This window comes from Varanus komodoensis, unplaced genomic scaffold (genome assembly GCF_004798865.1).
Source record: "Varanus komodoensis strain SLA01 unplaced genomic scaffold, ASM479886v1 scaffold2, whole genome shotgun sequence".
NCBI classification, from domain to species: Eukaryota; Metazoa; Chordata; class Lepidosauria; order Squamata; family Varanidae; genus Varanus; species Varanus komodoensis.
The window spans coordinates 28,648,577-28,667,694 of NW_025335568.1; the positions used below are offsets into that span (position 1 = coordinate 28,648,577).

The 19,118-nt window shown below is 39.3% G+C and overlaps 1 protein-coding gene across 2 annotated transcripts in view; it reads left to right on the forward strand.

Annotated features, from left to right (window-relative positions):
* Nucleotides 1–19,118, forward strand: part of SPATA5 (spermatogenesis associated 5) — a 182,768-nt gene that overhangs the window by 37,661 nt on the left and 125,989 nt on the right. Inside the window, exons 14-15 of one of the 2 annotated variants that reach the window (XM_044428334.1) lie at nt 11,684–11,810; nt 13,163–15,213. In XM_044428334.1, the coding sequence (XP_044284269.1) occupies nt 11,684–11,810; nt 13,163–13,204 (169 nt within the window). In that variant the 3' untranslated portion in view covers nt 13,205–15,213. Of the gene's footprint in view, nt 1–11,683; nt 11,811–13,162; nt 15,214–19,118 lie in introns of those variants that run through there. The other variant, XM_044428333.1, reaches the window with a different exon arrangement.

The following is a 19,118-nucleotide window of genomic DNA, read 5'->3' on the forward strand; positions in this document are numbered from 1 at the left end:
CTTTTCCCAGGGCTACAACTGGCTCTTACCAGGAGGCTGAGAGCTTCAGTAAGGCCTGAAACTGATCTTGCAAATACTGAGGTGTGTGTTCCAGTTATGGTAACCAGGGGGAGCCCTAGAACAGCCTAGATCCTAACTGTTTCCTCCTCTGTAAGGTTTTTCAGAAAAGTGTGTGTTCTGCATCTCTTAAGGGAACATATAGTCACCACAGCCTCTTGTGAAGAAGCTTGAGTTTTCTCTTCTTTTCCCTTTGGTATGTCACTCATCAGAGTTACAAGAAACCTTAAGGAGTGTCTTTTCTGTCTGTGTTACAATTTTGCTAGACCAACATGTCTGGCAGATATAAGCACTTGCCATATTCTCATTTAATCCATTTCTCTGCAACTGCATTCATGTGTGATACGCTCCTTGCAGAAGTTGTTCTACTTCCTACAGTCTCAACAGAATATCTCCACTTATCCAAACCATCATTCTGGGCCAGTGGTGGTGAACCTGTGGTTGTCCAGATGATGCTTGGTGCTTCTTTTGATCAGCTTTAGAAGTTAACCAGGTACTTTAAACACACTCCATGGTGTTTAAAGCACACATTTGCAGCATGGTAGTTTTGTTATTTGGATTCGGTCTGTGCAGAAGGTACAGATTGGAAAGTTTTTTTAAAGACTTGAAAACTGAGATATGAATTCTGAGCACTTTCTGTGTGAGAGGGGAATTGTTCTTATGGATACGAGACTGGTTAAATATATTAGGATTTATTAAAATGTCAAACAGCAGTTGTAGTGAAATACTCATATATTGTGTTCTCCTGTAAGGAGAATCCAGCTTATGCCCACATCAGAGTCTGTAGTACATGCAGATTAAACTTCAGTTGCTTCTACAGTAGGCATGATTGATTGCAGTTTTAACCTTGATTAATTTTCAGGAACTCATGGAAGGTGAAACGCTGAGGAATTAAAAAAAAAAGGAAAGAGAATGTACTTTCAAATTTCTTAAGGACAGCTGCAGGCAAGCAGAATAGACTAGTGGAATATTAAACTTGACCATCTTTTTGTTACACACAAGTGTTGCACTATAAAGTTTCCATCCTTACCCAGAATAAAAACATAGAGTAGATGTTTCTATTTGGGCCATTGTGCAGTTATTTTTCTGTTAATTGTTTACATTGAAAGCCATTACAATATTTGCTTGTTGTCACTTGGAATTTATCAACATTTCAGAAGTATTTCTTATAATGTAGCTTTATATATTTCTTCTGATTTACATTGTATGCCTCTGCATGAGTAATGTTCATAGAATAGGAGTGGGCAGAGGGAAGAGGGTTCTGCTGCTTTTGCAGCAGATGGACAGGGGTTTCTTACTGCTAGTTTTTTTAACAGTGGCAACAAGAAAATGACCCCTTCCCCAAAATTATACTGCTGGAATGAAGAAAGGTTGGGATAACTAGGAGTGGACATTTTCATGGTCATGAACAGAATTCATTTCTGGTGCTCCAAACACATTCCTGTGATTAGCATTCTTTAACCCTGGGTATATTTCTTTTTCAGTAGGATCTACTTGGTAGATACTTGGGTTCTAGTAAAAATAAAGTAGATCCTGTGAGCCTGAAGTCTGTCTACCCGAGTAATACATTTTATAGAGTGCCTTGTAATATTTTTAGAACATGTATTTGAAGGTCCCCAACAGAATTTTGAGTAGAGCAAAGCTGGAACAAAACACTGCATTTTCAACTATTCCTGTTCACTTCTTGGTCCTACTTAATTTACAGTTTTGCTTTTTAAAGCCAGATTTGGTGGTTTATTGCTCTAGGAACTGCTTCCTTTTTTCTTTTCATTTTTAGCGGGTTACTTCAGAATTACTACCTTTCTAATGGCTCATTCTGGCAGCTGAGTGCCAATCACTCTGAAAGCATAGTGGGGCCACCCAAAAATGTGAGTCTTTATGCATACTGGGGACTCCCTAGGTATATAACAATGCACAGATTAATATGTTATGTATCTACATGAAAGTATGCACATGCACAAAGTGCTGGTTAGTAAATGAAGTGCTTGCCGAATGCTGTAGTAGGGAGATGATCATGTTTGCAGAACAAACGCCAAGTAGATACTGACTTTGCGAAGTGGCACCTGCCGGCATTGTTGTTTGTTAAGTAACCCCAGCTGAATGATCCTATGTTCTGTAAACCCAGTCATTGTGTATTTAATTCATCTGTGCAGTGTCTTATGGAATTATATATATATATATATGGCAGTTATGATGTGTGAGTTACCTATATGTGTAAAAGATACTGTTACAATAGGGACAAAATAGCACATTTTCAGATGCCTTCTCTGCACATGTTCATAATAGAAATGGGGTATCACCAATCTTAACTGTTGCTGATATTAAGACATGGTTTTAAAAATAAGTATTTTGGAAAGCTTCGTCCACCCAAAGATCTGTTTCACCAGGACTTGTGAGGGGAAGGAAATAAAACAGTGTGACAATTTCTTATAGCCATGGTAGTTGGGCTGAAAAGACTGACCAGGCAGGTGTGCCTTGCTGACAGCTTTCCTCCTGTGAAAGCCTGATAGGATAGCCAGATTCAATCAGTTTTTCAGACTGTGTGATTGGGGTGACTGTGGTTTGGAAGTACATTGGCAGGAGACTTTGTATTTTGGAAATGCTTTGCCTCTGAAGCTTCTAGTAATATTAGTATACTGGTAGAGATGTCTGCTGTGCTTATCAGCTTTCTGGTTGCAGGTTAGTTGATATATCTATATATCTTTTCTTCCTTTTTTCTAGTAAACTAGGGCAAACACTTTCTAACTATAAGTCTATATTATGTTAAAGCTGACCAGCTTGGTGGGCTCTGTAGTGCAAAAGGAAAGTATTGCAAAAAATTTTAATAAAATTAACACGGTTATAATACTGGCCATTTGGAACATGTGACTTAATGATGATAAGTTGATTCTAAACTGAATGATGCTCATCCCTCCAAACTAGAAGCAGCAAACCACACCTTTAAGGTAGGCTTGCCTCTTTCAGGGCCAGTTGTTTTGAATATCGGATGCTTCTTCTCAACTAGTCCTGCCTCTTAGATTAATGTTAGGTCTGCTTCACTAAACCTTCCACAGAATTTGAAACTGTCTGAGTCTTAGTTGACTGCCTAGCTTATCTCTGGGTCCATTGGCCTTGGCATTTCAGCTGAGGATTCAGGTCCCTCATCATTCTCTGAATCAGAATCTGTATCTGCAACCTTTGAAGGCTCTATTATAGGAGGAGTGGACCCAGCCCATACAATTTTAAGTTAACCGTGAAACACATCAACTTTCTAAGATAAAAGATTCAACCTCTGTAAGGAACTAAATGTCCACTTTGTTCTGCCCATTTTTTTCTCTAGAACTGTAACCCATAGACAGAGCTGTTCAGGCAGTTCACAAAATTTAGTTTGGAATGCACACATGCAATTAAATATAATGCAAGATCAGGAATAAAATGAACAACTATAAAATGAAAACAACTGCATGGGACAACAACCCTATCGTGCTTACTATAATAAGAACTGCTTTGAAAGGATGAATTCCCACAGCCCCAGCCACCTTGCAGCGGATCCTTGTGGGTGGTTAGAGTTCATTAGTGATTGATTATAGAAACAAGGGAGACAGTTATTCCATGTCATTAATCTTGAATGAAAGAGTATGAACAGGTACATGTCTTGCTGCTTGTAAACAGTTCCTGAAAGTATTGTGCCTGTTGTGTTTTCAGAATAGGAATCACTACTTATCTTAAACTGAGTTCATTTTATTACACCAGCATATAATTGTGAATCTGTAGGAAGGGGGCAGGATGGAAAATTAGACTATAAGAAAATGTAGGTAGAAACAGGTTGAAAGTTTTATGGCTTTCTAGGAAATCACAACGTTGTGTGTGTAAGATGGGTAGCAAGTCTGCTGACATTTCACATTAACAGTAGAGGAAGCCAATATAATTTCACTGTCATAAGATTTGGATTCCAAAGCATTCTGCAGTCTTTTCATTCTTTTAAAAGAAACTTTATATCCTCACTATTAATTTCCAAAGTTCAGATCATTTTCCCTTGGAGAGGTGGACAGATACATAAGTGCCCCACATAAACACTGTTATGTTTGGCATGTAGTTAGTTTGTTGATAAGAACATATTTTACATCCGCATGTGTGCCTGATTATTATTTCTGTGGTGTTGGGATGATGACTTCCAAGTTCTCAGGTTAGGTAGAGAGGAAAAAGTTGCTTGCCTGGATACAGGTTTTGTAAAATGGACTAGAATGTTAAACATAATTTGTGTCTCTGAATTATGCTTGTGTCAAAAAACCCAGGCAGCCTTAATTAGCATTGCCTGCTTTAATTTGAAAATCTTGCTGGGAAATCATGGGAAAATGGAAAAATGCATGCTTGTATGTCACCCTTCAGATTAACAGTTTATGCAGAGCTCAAACTTCTGAGCACACATGCTGCTGACGCAGTTCTGGAGCAGCTGGTGGAGAAATCTCCTGCTATAAATGTCTGTCTGTCTGCATTTTTATAGGATATCCTGTTAAGCCAAAAGGACTTTTTTACTTGTAGGAGTCATGCTAAATATGGTGTGTAATCTGACAGCTGAGTTCCGTGCATAAAGGCAAGCACGACAGTTTGAGGCAACATGGAGGACTTAAATTTATATTGGTATCAGTACAGGCAGCGATCTTGCCTAGTTAAGGAACATGGTATGATAACTTACACTAAACCAGCTAATACACTACACAGGCCATTCATACGCATTCCATTTTAGAGTCTTGACTCATAAACAGTAAGAAGCTGAGTGCTTTAAAAATGTAAATATCTTTATGACTTTTTCTAGTTGTTAGCCAATTTGGTTCCAATTGGGCGTTTGACATGTGAGTATCTGTACACTAAATTCTGTGACTAAGTATTTGTCCTCTCTTCTCTGTTCCCACTATCCACCTGTTCCAAATTTTCAGCTCCACTTAACAACAGTTGTTTGAGAGCTTTTGGGGCAGTCGGTGGGGGTGGGACAGAATTCTTCCAGGGTTTTTTTTTTTTTTTGGTGGAGGTTTGTCCATGCAGATAACTCGGACAGAAAAGTAAACGAACAACACAGCTAAACATGATGGTTTAATTCCATATTTTATAAAAGAATTAAGCATGCATTTCCTCTGAAATCAGTGGAAGTAGGGATGCCATTTTAAGCAATAGTAACAGAGAATAAAACCAACTAAGTGCTGTGGGACTTAGGTCTAAGTAAGCATACTTAGGATTTTATTGTAAAAGGCCTTTTGACAGGGTTGCACTTTAGGATTTCATTGCCTGAGTTGTATGTGCTAAACAAGACACAGTGGGCAAGAACATCTCATGCTAAGCCCACTTGGAAGATAAGCAGTAAGAAACAATAGGCTGTTCTGTTACCTGATAACCCACCTTATTCCCTAGAAATTCCTTGTTTCCTATGGCAACACCCTTTCTGGAATTGGTTTGCTGTGGTTGCCAGCTCCTGAGGGAAATTCCAAACCCTGGCATCAGTTCACAAAAGGGATCGCTTACTGAATACAGTAAGTCATGTGCAAAACCACTTGTCTACCAGTTTAGCCTAGAATGGTGATAACTACCTATTTTTACTGGTATTTTAAATTCACTGCTGTAGGCTTTCCCTTGCTAGTAAACATTCCCTCCCCCCCATTAAAAGGCTGCTTCACCTACTCCCAGAGTAATTAAACCCAGACCCAAAGTGCCTTGTCCTGCAACTTTGACTGCTTTGAGTTCCCTGCACTCCTTCATGCTTGTCAGTTCCCTCCGCTGGTTTCCATATATGCTGTCAGATACACATGTGGGTTACAGAGCAGTGAGGTGAATCGGGAAAGATCCATTTCAGAGTAAATATATGCACATTTCAAGGCAAAACAGTAAGGGATCAGTAAAAATGTGCACATTTCAGAGCAGCAAGCTTTCAAATGTATACATTGAAGACTGATTTTTTTCTTTATTTATTACATTTCTAGTACATTTATTCATTTACCCCTCTGGTTAGTGTACAGTCCAGAACAGATATATAACAATAAAAAAGAACCAGCCATAAAATTCATTCAAGAAAAAAAATCATACCATAAAAACATACAATAAAATGCAATAAATACAGTATTTAAATAATAACTTTAAAATGTTACAAAAGTGCTTGTAATACTTTCTGGAGTCCTTAACTTTTAGCAGCATGGGGCAGTGGGCACTCACAAGGGATTAGAAAGGAGGATGGCGATATTAGTGAGATTATGAGGAGTGGTAAGGGTTTCACTGCTCTTGCTAGGTGGCCATTCCTTGCAACCCACAATGAAGATGGCCTGTCAGGGTCAAGTGTCAGAAAAAGGCAACCCACCTGAAAACAACTCCTCCCCTCAAACAAGCTAACAGTGTGATGGCTTTTTCATGGAGAACGACCAACAATGGAAAATCTGCTTCAGGTTCAGCTATCATAACAAGCCACCTTGAAAGAACCTGTGGTGACAGACCAAGGATGGCTTCTTGTGTTACCTGAACCAGTTCAGTGAATGTGTGAGTGGTCATGAATGTTCCCGTACTGTTTACCTCCCTGGTTTTGTCATATGAGCATTTCATGTGAGCTGTGCCACCAAGTCCTTGCACAATTTTTCTCATGAACTTAGAAGAAACAGCAACAACAGTGACAACTATTTCTAACTTGCATGGCTTGCAGATACTATGGTGCAAGAATGAAAGGCAGAACACTTCCCATTGGCTTAACATTAGGAAATAATCTAGGGCAATTGTTGCATAAGATTAAGTTGGGAGTGCTGTTATGGGAAGGGCTCATTAAATGTTAATGACCCTTGTTAAAGCATATATGAAAATCTAATAAGATCACAGGAACAGTCTAGTAAAATGAGCTTTGCATATGCCATTTTGTGTCTCTAATATATTTTAAATAAATAAATGTGGAAGCTATAATTAAATATAAAGCTGTATTTTCATCCCCTTTACATATTTAATAGGAAAAAACCCCACAAGATAGCTTGGTTTTCAACCCTCTTCCAAGAGAAAGTTTTCCAAATGTCTTTTCTTATGGAGTTTGACCTTTTTCAGAATTCATTTGTAACATCTGGAAGTATATCATCTGGTTGGTTATTGCTCAATTTGGTATTATTTTAGGATAATTGAAGAAATGAAATTCTCAAGGGTCCTCATTTCATTTGTATTGTGCTATGCTCACTGACCTGCATTGGTGGCAGGAACTAAATAGTGTCTCATTCGGTTTCTGTAAACATGAATGCAACTGTATTCCCTGCTGATTAGTTTGCTTTGAAAAGGATTGTGTAAATCTTTGGAGTGATATGCTGGCCTCAAACATGAGGGCAGGGGAGGAAAAAGTATGTTTTGCAAGGCCATGTAAAGTAAGTGAAGTGGCCATGTTTGCTGATGACACCAAACTATTTAGGATGGTTAAAGGGTTTGTGAGGAACTCCAGTGGGATCTCTTTAAGCTGGGAGAATGGGCATTAAAATGGCAAATACAGTTCAGTGTAAACAAGAGTACAGTAGAGCATCTTGGGGGAAAATACCAACTTCAAGTATATGCTGATGGGATCTGAGCTAACATTGACTGAGCAAGAAAGGTATCTGGGAACTGCTTGATGAAAATGTCAACCCAGTGTGCAGCTATGGTGAAAAGACAAACTCCATGCTAGACATAGTTAGGAATGAAATAAAAAAGAACTGGCAAAATCTTACTTCCCCTTATACAAATCTTTGGTGTGACCACACTTCGAATATTGTATTCAGTTCTGATCATCTTACCTGAAAAAGGACATTATGGAGTTGGTAAAAGTACAAGGAAGGAGATGATAGAAGTGCTTAAACTTTTGCATTGTGTGGAGAAAGTGGAGGAGATATTTTTTCTCTTTGCCTTAACTCTTGAACCCAGGGTCTGATTAAGCTGATTGGTGGGAGGTTTAGAATAGACAAAAGAAGTACTTCTTCACACTATGTATATTTGAAACTGTGGAATTTGCTGCCACAGGTAATGGTGATGGCCAACAACGGGGATGGCTTTAAAAGGGGATTGGACAGATTCCTGAGGTAGGAGGCTATGAGTATCTTCTGGCCTTGCTGGCTATGTGCTCTCTTCTTCAGTAGAGCTGCATGCCTACATACACCAGTTGCTTAGGAGCTTGGGTGGGCAGAGAACTTGCAACCCTTCTGCTTGAGGAATCCTGTGAGTAGCTGAATTACCACTATGTGTATGGAGTGCTCATCTAAATGGACCTTTGGTCTGTTCCAGCATGGCTTTTATGTAGTTAACCATTGTTTATTGAAAGTTAGTTTCCTGTATCTACATACCTGTTGTTCTCATGTGAGATTTGCAGGAGTCAGTCAGGAGCAGAACATATCATATTCTGATAATAACATTGTTTTTGTGCAGTTAAACTAAGACATGGTGAGATAGATTTGAGCTTCCCTATATGGCATGATTGCAAAAATTACTCATTACAGGATTCTTTGTGCATAGGTAGGAGGCATGGATAGTTTGTGGAAGGAACAAAGTACCATAATAATAATTAGTATTGATTCCAGGTACAGTGGAAGCCAGTGCTTCTGGTAGAGGACTTATAGTCCCAAAACATAGGTAAAGCTATTTTTTTGGCTTTGCACAATAGTTAAGAAAAAATAGAAAAGAAGTATCAGTGTAAAACTTAATTTCAGATCAGTGCTTTAAATTGGCTTTTCCCCTTGCTGATTAAGTAACTGGATGACATCAAACTACCACAGTGTAAAAAATAAAAAGCAAGGATGGGGAACCTGTAGTTTTCAGACTACCTGTGGACTACAACTTTGTGTCAGACCTGGTCCAATCCATTTATTCTACCTATTTTGGTTATGGATCTGTCTGTTTGGCTATTGCTACACCATCTGCTGGAATGCAGACACAGATGGATTTCGACCAAAGTAGTGGAGACTCTATCAGGAAAAATGTTCTCCACCCATCTTGTAAAGCACTCTTCTAGAAGTGATGGATTGCATTTCCCATCATTCCCAGTAAATTTAGCAATGAAAAAAGCTGTTGTAGAGTTTGAAAAAGTATAGAAAAATGTAAACAAACAAAATAAGTTATGAGCTGCAACATCATTCCTATGAGAGAAGACAACTTTGGGCATTTTATTTAAAAAAACTCAGAAGAACAGTGATTTATAAAATTATATGACATGGAAAAAGTTTGATTCTTCTCCTCTTATAATGCTAGAAATTCAGCTGAAATGTATTGGTCTAAATCCACAAGATAAAAAAGAATGTCCTTCTTCACATAACACATACTATATAGGATACCCAAACTGTGGGTGGCTCTAGGCTTAAGGGGTTTTAAAATGCCTGTGTAAAAGTCAAATCTTTCAGCAGTTAATAGCTTTGATAAGTGAATTGGAGCCTTCCATTCAGAGGTGATATACCTCTGAATTATTGGGAGACAAGCAGCAAAGAGCAATCATGTCTTCATTTCCTTTTGGCTTAATAGAATATCTGACTTCCCCCTATAGTGAACAAGATGTTGGGCTACAGGGCCTGATTCTGCCGGTCTCTTGTAGTTTCACTCACTCTTTGACAATAAAGAAACACCTCTAACTTCGTATTTTCACTTTGAGCATACAGTGCTAAGCAAATGATTGCTGCCATGTCTTAGTTCCATTCTGGACCTCTGGGAGCAGGGGGAACATGGCAGAAGGAGCTTTAAAAATGGTGTAGACTCCTTGATTTCTAGAACTCGTCAACTCCTTTAAACTATCTGAAGACTATTTAGGCTACCCTTGGGAGGAAGTTAGTTGGAGGAAGAATGTAAATGGAAAACCTTCTGATTCCAGGAAGGCTTCAGGCAGCAAAGTTGTTATGCAACATATTGGATCCCTACTGCAGTATCTTACATGATTGCACAAAAGTATCATGAATGGGAACAAGCAGCTAAAGGGAAATATCGGTAGTGCAGATGGTGTTGAGGGAAATAAGGAGTGATGAAATGGTTTTAGGGATTAACCTCACAAAACTGTGGATGTACAGAAAAAGTATTGCTAGGTAGCATATTGGGCAGAAGAACTGAGAAGGACCATACTTCTCTGGAACTCCATGCTAGTGGAGAGTAGGTTAACTGAGATGAGCTCAGTTTGCCTTCAGCTGCCAGGCAATACATTTTTATTCAGGCAGGGCTTTAGCCCACTTCTGAAGGATTTTTAATTGGTTAGTTGATCAATTTCTTTTACTGTTGTATTTTTGATTTTGTTGTGATGTATTGTTTTTATATGCTTTAATTAAGATTTTGTTTTTGATCCGTTAGCCTTTTAAATGCCATTTTTGACAAGAAGGTAGTATATAGATTAAATAACAATGTATGAGGGTTCTTCAAAAAGTTTCTGCACTCTATTAAGAATTTCAAAAAACAAATTACATCACTTTTCTACATATTACCTTCTTTTGTGATGCATTTTTCCCAGCACTGTACCAATTTTTTAATGCCATCAGCAAAAAATATATAAAATATATTTATAAAATAAAAAATGTAAAAGTGTGGAAATTTTTTAAAGATCCCTCGTACAGTGGTACCTCGGCTCACGAATGCCTTGGTTCACAAATTGGGTCACGAACAAAAATGTCATTAAAATGTTGATGTGGGTTGTGAACTCAGCATTGGGTGGTGACCAAGGTCACAGCCATCTCCTCCCCCCCACCCCCTGAGTGGGGAGATGGACACGATCGCAGTTGCGTTCGTGCAGGGAAGACGTGCGTGATCATGGGCACGCTCCTGCAGGGAAGACAGGAGCAATCTCATCCATCCCCCCCAAGCAGCACGATCATGGCCATCTCCCCACCCCACCCCCGAGTGGGGAGATGGCCGCGATCGTGCTGGGGGCAGGGGGGGGAGATGGCCGAGATTGCGCCCATCTCTCCCTCCCCCAGCGTGCCATTTGTGCCTGTCTCTTTCTCCCCCAGTGTGCCCCCGATCACGCCCGTCTCTCTCCCCCCCCCAGCATGCCAGGATGATGGATGCATGCAGGTATGACAGATGCAGTCTCGGTCGTGCTTGGGGGGTGGGAAGATGGCCATGCTTGTGCTCAGGGTGAGGGTGGGGAGATGGCCACAAGCTTTGTTGTTGTCACTTTGCTTCACATGTTTCTGATTTAAAAAAAATAGTTACAGAATGGATTATACTTATCTATATTGAACCTTATGGGAAAATTTAACTTGGCTCACGACCAATTTGGATCACGACCAGAGTTCTGGAATGGATTAAGTTCGTGAGCCAAGGTACCACTGTATATCAGTTGGTGCAGCTAATGCTATTTAATAAGGGCTAACTGCTTTGTGAAGGGAAATGCCATAGAAGGGGAAGAAGGGCTGAATTTCTTTTTTTCTCAAGGGCTTTCATGTCCTCTGATGATTAGTACAACTGAGGAAAATCTGGTAGAACCTCATCATATACAAATGTCTCTGTGGTTGCTGGGTACAGTATTTTTAAATAGCATAATCACTGAAAGATATTGATACTCCATAACATAAATGGGAAGAAAATGGCAGGTTCTTGTTTTGTGGAATTTACAATCTGAATTTAAAATAAATCTGAATAAACTTCTCATGTTTCCATTCTTACCTGCTCTGCTACTTTGGCTCTTACTTTGTGTTTCCATTAGCTCTTCAGGTTCTGGCAATGTGGCAGACCGTGTCTTGGCACAATTGCTGACAGAAATGGATGGCATAGAACAGCTAAAGGATGTAACCGTCTTGGCTGCTACAAACCGACCAGACATGATAGACAAGGTAAGGCTTTATGTTATTTTGTGAAAAACAATTTATGGGAACTTGACTTTCCTTATTAAATTTTCTGTTAAAGTATTGAATTTGAGAATAAAGCACAAGGAGCAGATTAAATTGAACTTTGCCTGTTATTGTATCAGACATAGTAAAAACAAATCTTTTCTGATGTTTTTAGAATTTTTTCTAATTTTCCTCCCTCCACTCTGTGTGTGTGTTATAAGCTCAAGTTTAAATATTGGGGCAAATCTCCTGAACAGCTTTTCTCTTTTTATGGAGAGCTCCCAATTCTATGTGTGTCATGTTTCTGGCAATCTGTACATTTCTCTTCTCAGGATTCATGTTTTATAAAATTATGCAGCTGGGAATGAGGATAGAAGTTCACTATGGCATTCTATTTCCCATGGAAAGTGAAATATTCTAATAAGCTTTATACCACTCAGTATGTTCTTATTAAACATTTGAAACTGCCTTTTACTGATGCAGACTGTTAGGGAGGTAGCATGGTTCTGCAGTGTTAACTCTGACTGATAGCAACTCTTCAGAGTCTTAGGCAGAGATATATTCTATGGTGCCATTGGAAATCCATTTAATTGAATATTCCAGGAATTGGACCCAGAATCTCTTATGAACAAAGCATTTATGAATATACATTCCTCTGCATCTTTATGTCCTCTACTATAATTGCTACCTCATCAGGCTTGTGATTACTTCTTATATTGTTGGCTTTTAAAAACCAGAAACTAGCCTTGCCACTAGAACAGGGAGAAAGGAAAGTTTCCTTTTTCTCATAGGCAGAAAGGTACGTGACTGCAGTCAATGACCTGTTCTAAGATGGAGCCTTGGCTGCCTGTGTTAATTAAAACTGTAGTCCATCAGTCAGAGACTTCTTCACCTTCTGTTTGTTCAGTCCTTGTTACTTTGGCAGGTTTTTGTTTTGTTGTAAATCTCTTATCTCCAAGTCTTTCTGGAAATTGTGGGCGTGGGGGTGGGAGAAATGCTTGTAAGCCATCACTAAGTTGAATTTCTTCCAACCTGTGAAAGAAACAGACATTTACAAGGCAAGAATTTCATTTTCTTGGTTGCTGTCATTAATAATTCCTCCAGCTTGTATTTGTAATGGCAGGCTGGAACAGAGGAAGCTGTTACAACCCCAGGGAACTCCGTGATTGTTTCAGAACAGGAAGTAAGATGTGTGTAGCTGAAGAATTGGATTGTTTTAGCTCCTGCTGGGTGAGATCTGAGTGTCAAACACATTAGCTGGGATGACTGAAGCATAAGGGCTGAGAAGAAGTGATAGTTTGTGGTCTGGGATGGCACCCTGGAGTTTCTGACAGCCCTATTCCTTCTTATCCCAGCAGTGTGCAGCAGTTGCATCCTCAAGTGCCCTATTTGCATGAGAATGACAGGATGTGATTGGACAAATGAAGATTAATGAGGGGGTGTGATGTCAGTGTGGTATATTGTCCTTAGATTGATTGTGCTCTGTGTTTCATCAGCGCTGAGAAGTTTCAGTGTAGCATGAAGCAGAAACTGGTGAAAATACAAGAAATGCTATGTGTGACAGGAGTTTAGGTCTGTTTTAATTTAAACAAACAAGAAGCAAACCCTATTCACTGAAATAAAATGGGCAAAATAGACAAGGTAATAAGTGTTCTTGGATACAGTAGATTGTGTACTATTCTGGTCACCATACCTAGAAGAGGACCTTCTAGAGCTAGAAAATACAGAAAATGGAAACTAAAAGATCAAGGTAATGGGCCACCTGCCATATGAGGAAAGACTACAATAACTGAGATTATTTAGCTTAGAAAAAAGGCATCTAAGGGGAGAGGTGGGAGAAGTGTTCAAAATTATGCATGGAGTGCGCAAGAGTGGAAAGGGGAGGGGTACTGGAACCCAGGATCATTCCATGAAACTGGTGGGAGATTCAGAACAGATAAAAGGAAGCACTTCTTCAGTGCATAAATTCAGTTCCACAAGGTGTAGTAATGGCCACTAATTTGGATGACTTTAAAAAGGGATTGGACAAATTCATGGAGGAAAAGGCTGCCAGTGGCTTTTAGGCTCGGTGACCATGTGCTACCTCCAGAATCAGAGGCTGTAGGCAATTAGTTTGCTACTGGGTGAACAGAACGCTGGACTAATGGACCCTAACTCTGATCCAGGATTGCTCTTACGTCCTTAACAGTTGGTATTTATCCAGATCAGTCAACTTTGATGCTTCTAGACCCCATGAACTATGTGTGCTGTGCTTGCTTTTGCGTAGTCTGCACAACAGAACACATCCATTGCAGAATCAGCATGGTTAGCACAGCAACAGAATTCTTCCTACAGTTAGGAACAATTTTTTCTAATTGTTTGGTCTGCTATTAACACAAGGGGTTTGCTGCATCTTAAATTAGAAAGGTTGCAGCTTCTCTACCATATATAGGGTATAATTGGTTCCAACAAAAGTTACTACATTTTATTTATTTAATTCACAGGTTTGTATTTGTATTAATTTTGCTTCTGAATCCATTATGATTAATGTTTATAATGTGTGCTAATTTAAGGAATAATTTACGATAGTCTATTTCTGATCATGGTTTTCTCACATATATGAATTACTGTTCTTAAGGTTAAATGGCTGTATGAGAACAGTCTGAAAAAATTGTAACCTCCTCATTCCATATGTAAACTTGATAATCAGCTGCTTTTCATTCTGAATAAATAAATGTTCTGCTTGTCCCAAGGTACTTACGTGGTCCACTAAGCTCTTGCTTTTCTTTTGCATCTTTTAATCTCTGAGGATCAATATAGCAACAGTGACCTTCATTTAAGAAGGCATATTTTCAGATCTTGGGTATTACAGGTGCATACATTACAGACTCTGTCACTGATGGAAACAAGCAAAGCAAGTTCCCTTGTCACAAACGGTTTGTTTGGGGGTATTTTTATATTTGCAGTGTAACTGTAATAATTCATAGTTGAATTACAGTGCAAAAGTATGAAGAAGGTTTCATTGCATTTCTTCTTATTCTTCTAGAGAATCAAAATGCATCTCTTTTTTCTCTTCAGGGTGTGTTTGCAGGTTAGAATTGAAATTAAAAGCTTCTTTATGAAAAAAGACATATTTGATTTTACTTGGATATGGGAAGCTTATATCAAATACTTCAGCAAGCACTGGTCTGATGTTCAAAAACCAGTGGATGTATGTTACCGGAGTTTAGTGTTAATTAAAAGTAGCTTGGTTTTGATGAAAATAAAAAATGAGTGATTTGGCTGAATCAGTAACAAGATTTTAAGTTCTAGCCTTGAGCAAAAAAACAATCTTTCCTCATAAGAAACATCAAAGTTTTGCCCTTCTGGAGGCTTATGAAAGAAATTCAAATATTCAAGTTTTATAGGTGTACTCATAAAGGGAAGCGGGGAGAACCTTATACGAAAGTTATCATCTGGCAATATGATGAGTTACTCATAAATCAGGAAATCTGAAACTGCAAATATGTTCAGCATTTGGTTTGTCTGGAACAAATTGTGGTTATTGTTTGATCTTTCTTTATCTTTATTTCTGTCACGGTTTTCAGTCTTCTTCTGGTTGGTGAATAAATTGCTAAAATCTGTTTGTTAAATGTAAGATTTTGAGGGGGATAATTTTCTGTTATGGGAGTAGTACTTTAGGTTGATTGCAGGGACTATGATTAACATCATGAACTGGACTGGATGCCATAGTATTCTTCTGCTGAGAACAAGCTCATGAGTGCTTCACAGCTAATACTATGAAAAGACTGGCTGTACCCTTCCCACAGTTTTCATTCTTTAAGTCATGGAAATAGCTTACAGGGGTATCCTTCTGACATGTAAAACAGTACTGAGAGGATTCTGAATGCCCTAAGCCCAGCTCCTGCGTCCGGACAGTTGTCTTATCAAATGCAAAAATATGGATTGTAGATGCAAAAGATGAAAGGAGAATAAAAGCTGCTTCTGAGGTGGAAGATAAATTTATGAATACCTCAAAGTCTTGCCTGAGTAGTTATATCTTTGTATCTCTCTGCATTTCTGCAGTGTAACCTGTATCATGGATAAGAAGCTACAGTTAGGACACAATACAGAGAAACAGAATGGTTTCCCATAGGCTAAGATATCAGACAAGGATGTATTTTATTTCCTTATCTGTAAAATGTGTGTGCCGAACATCTCATAAGGAAGCAGTGAAAGCAGGCAAAGAAACAACAACATGCTAGTTGTTTACAGAACACAGGAATTGCATGCAACTTCTCTAAGGCTGCGATACGCTTGCTGCAAGCTGGGCTTCATCCCTCCCAGCAGTCACCAGCCATAACCCATTTCTTGACAACACTCTCTTTATTGTTTTATACATTTAAATCATAGAGCTACATCTCTGAGCATATGCAAAGTGGTTAGTTGGCCCCAGTCTAGTGACTCCTCTTAGGAGTGTGCTTGTGTTCCAACCTTTGGGGAGAAGCTCTGTGAAAATACACATACCTCCATTTCACACGCTTCACATCAAATTGTACTTCTTGCTTCTGCTGCTGCCCAGTCCTGGGACCCAGCTCAGGAGGGAGTGGGTGGTCCCCATCTGAAATCTCTACACCCACATTGGCTCCTCCCACTGGCTATATATCCTTCCAGTTGCCATGATCTGGCGGCACTTCCTCTGTGACCTGACTAGCTCTAATCTCATCCACTTCTGTGCCTTCCTGTTGGTTCCTATGACCTTGAACAACCCCCTGCTGCTCAAACCCAATGAAATACTCATGTTGTTCTTCTGAATCTGAATTAGCAAAAACAGCGTGATTAGCATCTCATGGGAACACTTGCTAAAGTCCACCATCATGCTTGCGCACAACAGCTATGCATACTCACCTGGGATTAAATCGCATTGAACTCAGTAGGGATTCTTTCTGACCAACCATGCCTAGGGTTTCACTGTTTAATTTTTTGTACTGTTATGATTAATACTCTTTAGTGATAGACCTGTGGAAGCTCTGTGAGTTGTCCCTATTCTTGGCTGCATCTGCTCTTTCTTTTTACACTTCTGTGCTGTGCAGTGCTTTTGTAAATTGGCACAGTAACAAAATGTCTGGCCCACTAGTTCGAGTACAAGATCACCATACTGTACTTGGCTCATGATTCCAATGAAATTGGAACAGGCTGTGACACTGAGTAAGCCTGTGGTGACAGAGCCTGAGGACGCCTCTCTGTTGCCTAGTGTGGACATTTAATCTTGAATTAACTCTCTTTTGAAGTGCGTGAATGTATCTGCTAATCCTTTCAGTGATTAAGATGATCAACAAAGGTTTTTAATAGAGAAGAAATTATAAAGAGAGTGTGTGTGGGTGTGTGCACATGTGCTTAGCACACTCTTCTGTCAGCAGAAAAAGCTGTGTTGTTTCTTCCAGGTATGGTGTTTTGCTTTGGAAAAAACAAAAGAACTTAATATGAAGAGCAAATTACTTCAAAAATCACAATATAATCTAATGATCTTGCTGTTTTAAAAAAGATTACAAGATTTTTTTCTTTACTTATTCTGAATCCATTTCCTTTCCTTATTTCTGTCAGTCTTGCTTTTTACAGGAGCTGATGATTATCAAAAGGATTCATGTATTGCTTTTAATTAGGATATTTTTATTCTGCTCTTTTGACTCATGATTTCATTAAGTGGCACACAAAAATAATCTTGAAAAAGAACTCATACCCTGGAAACAGTCTCTAATCAGAAGCTAACCAAAGTGGTAACAGTTAAATTGAAGGGCTATCTTTACCATAAGGAAGATGGAGACAGCTGTCTGAAGTAGCTTATTTTGGGTACCATGAAAGGGCCACAAAATGTAATTTCATGTATTATTTTTGCATTCTTGAACAACTCTATGAGCCCTCTAGTGAGTTGCACAATAAGCCTCTGCTCATGTAAAGAGAGTTAAACCCAGACTGGAAACTTCTCCCCAGTCCTTCCAGCCTCAGGATGCCTCCTACTGGTGACACCTGTGGAAGCCCTCTAACTGGGCAGTTCATCTGTCTTGATGCCTCATCATGGGTTCAGGAACCAGGCAAGGCAAAGGCTCTCCCTCCTTTCCTGGGACATCTCTCATTTCTTCCAAACATGTCTTGCTCTCACAGAAGGCATGGGAAGCAATGGGCAGCAACCTTGATAGAGCTTCAAAGGCTCCTGCTCCCCTTTGAAGTTTCATTTGCACCTTCACCTTGGACAATGAAATCCCTTGGTCTTGCCACAGCTGCAGTGAAGGCCTTGTCTCATGTTGCCACACTTTACATCTGACAAAGGGGAAACATTTAATAGGAACTCTGTAGTGTGAACCTTTGCATGGGGGCAGGTTGATAAGGGAGAAACTGGTAAGAAGGCAAGAACAACTGTGCTGGATCAGACCAAGGGTCCATCTAGTTCAGCATTCTTTTCACATAGTTGCCAACCAGCTGCTCACAGGATCCTAAAATCAGACCATGAATGCTACAGCACCCTCCCTCCCAAGTTCCTGAACAAATAGTCTGTGAAGTATCCAGGTTGCAGGCAGTTAAAGGCTTCATACCTCAAAACCAGTGCCTGAACTGGTGCCAGGAACAGTAAAGTTTAAAATGGTGAAGAATTCTATTCCTCTTTTCTTTTTCTAAATGAAGAATACACCAGGACTGAAGAAATAATTAAAAGCTGTTTTCATTAAAACTTGTTAGGTAAAAAACAAAAAACCTCTTCCGACTTATATAAACAGCTTTTTATAAACATTCCTGATGTAATGCTTAATTGGCTCTTAAGGAGATGTAAGGAAGTTCTTCTGAGGTCCACATCAAGGTGGCAATATGGCCCCAGTGAATCCAGCACTTTTCTATTGATATCAGAAGCAGTGTTGCCTCTGGAATAATATTGATTGATTGTATGCTGACATTCAGAGAGGTGTTTGAATGGCTTCCAATTGAATTTTAGGATTTATTCCTCCCCAAGTATGGTAAATAAATATTTCCAGGTGTGCATAATTTTTTCCCCAAACCTTCAATTGTCAGGATATAGAAAGGGTGGTAAATCAGCCTTGAGGCTGACGAGTTCGTCCCCCACACCTCCCTGCAACTCCTCATGGTGACAGTTGAAGAGCACAGTGACTTGTTCACTTAAGATTTATTACTTGCCTGACAAAATAAAGTGGGAGACTAACTTGTTGGGCAGCATTTTTAAGCTTTCACAGCTACACTATAAGACAGGGATAAATGGTGCTGCTTTTGTCCATAAAAGCATATAGACATAAATGAATCAATCTCTCTCTCTCTCTCTCTCTCTCTCTCTCTCTCTCTCTCTCTCTA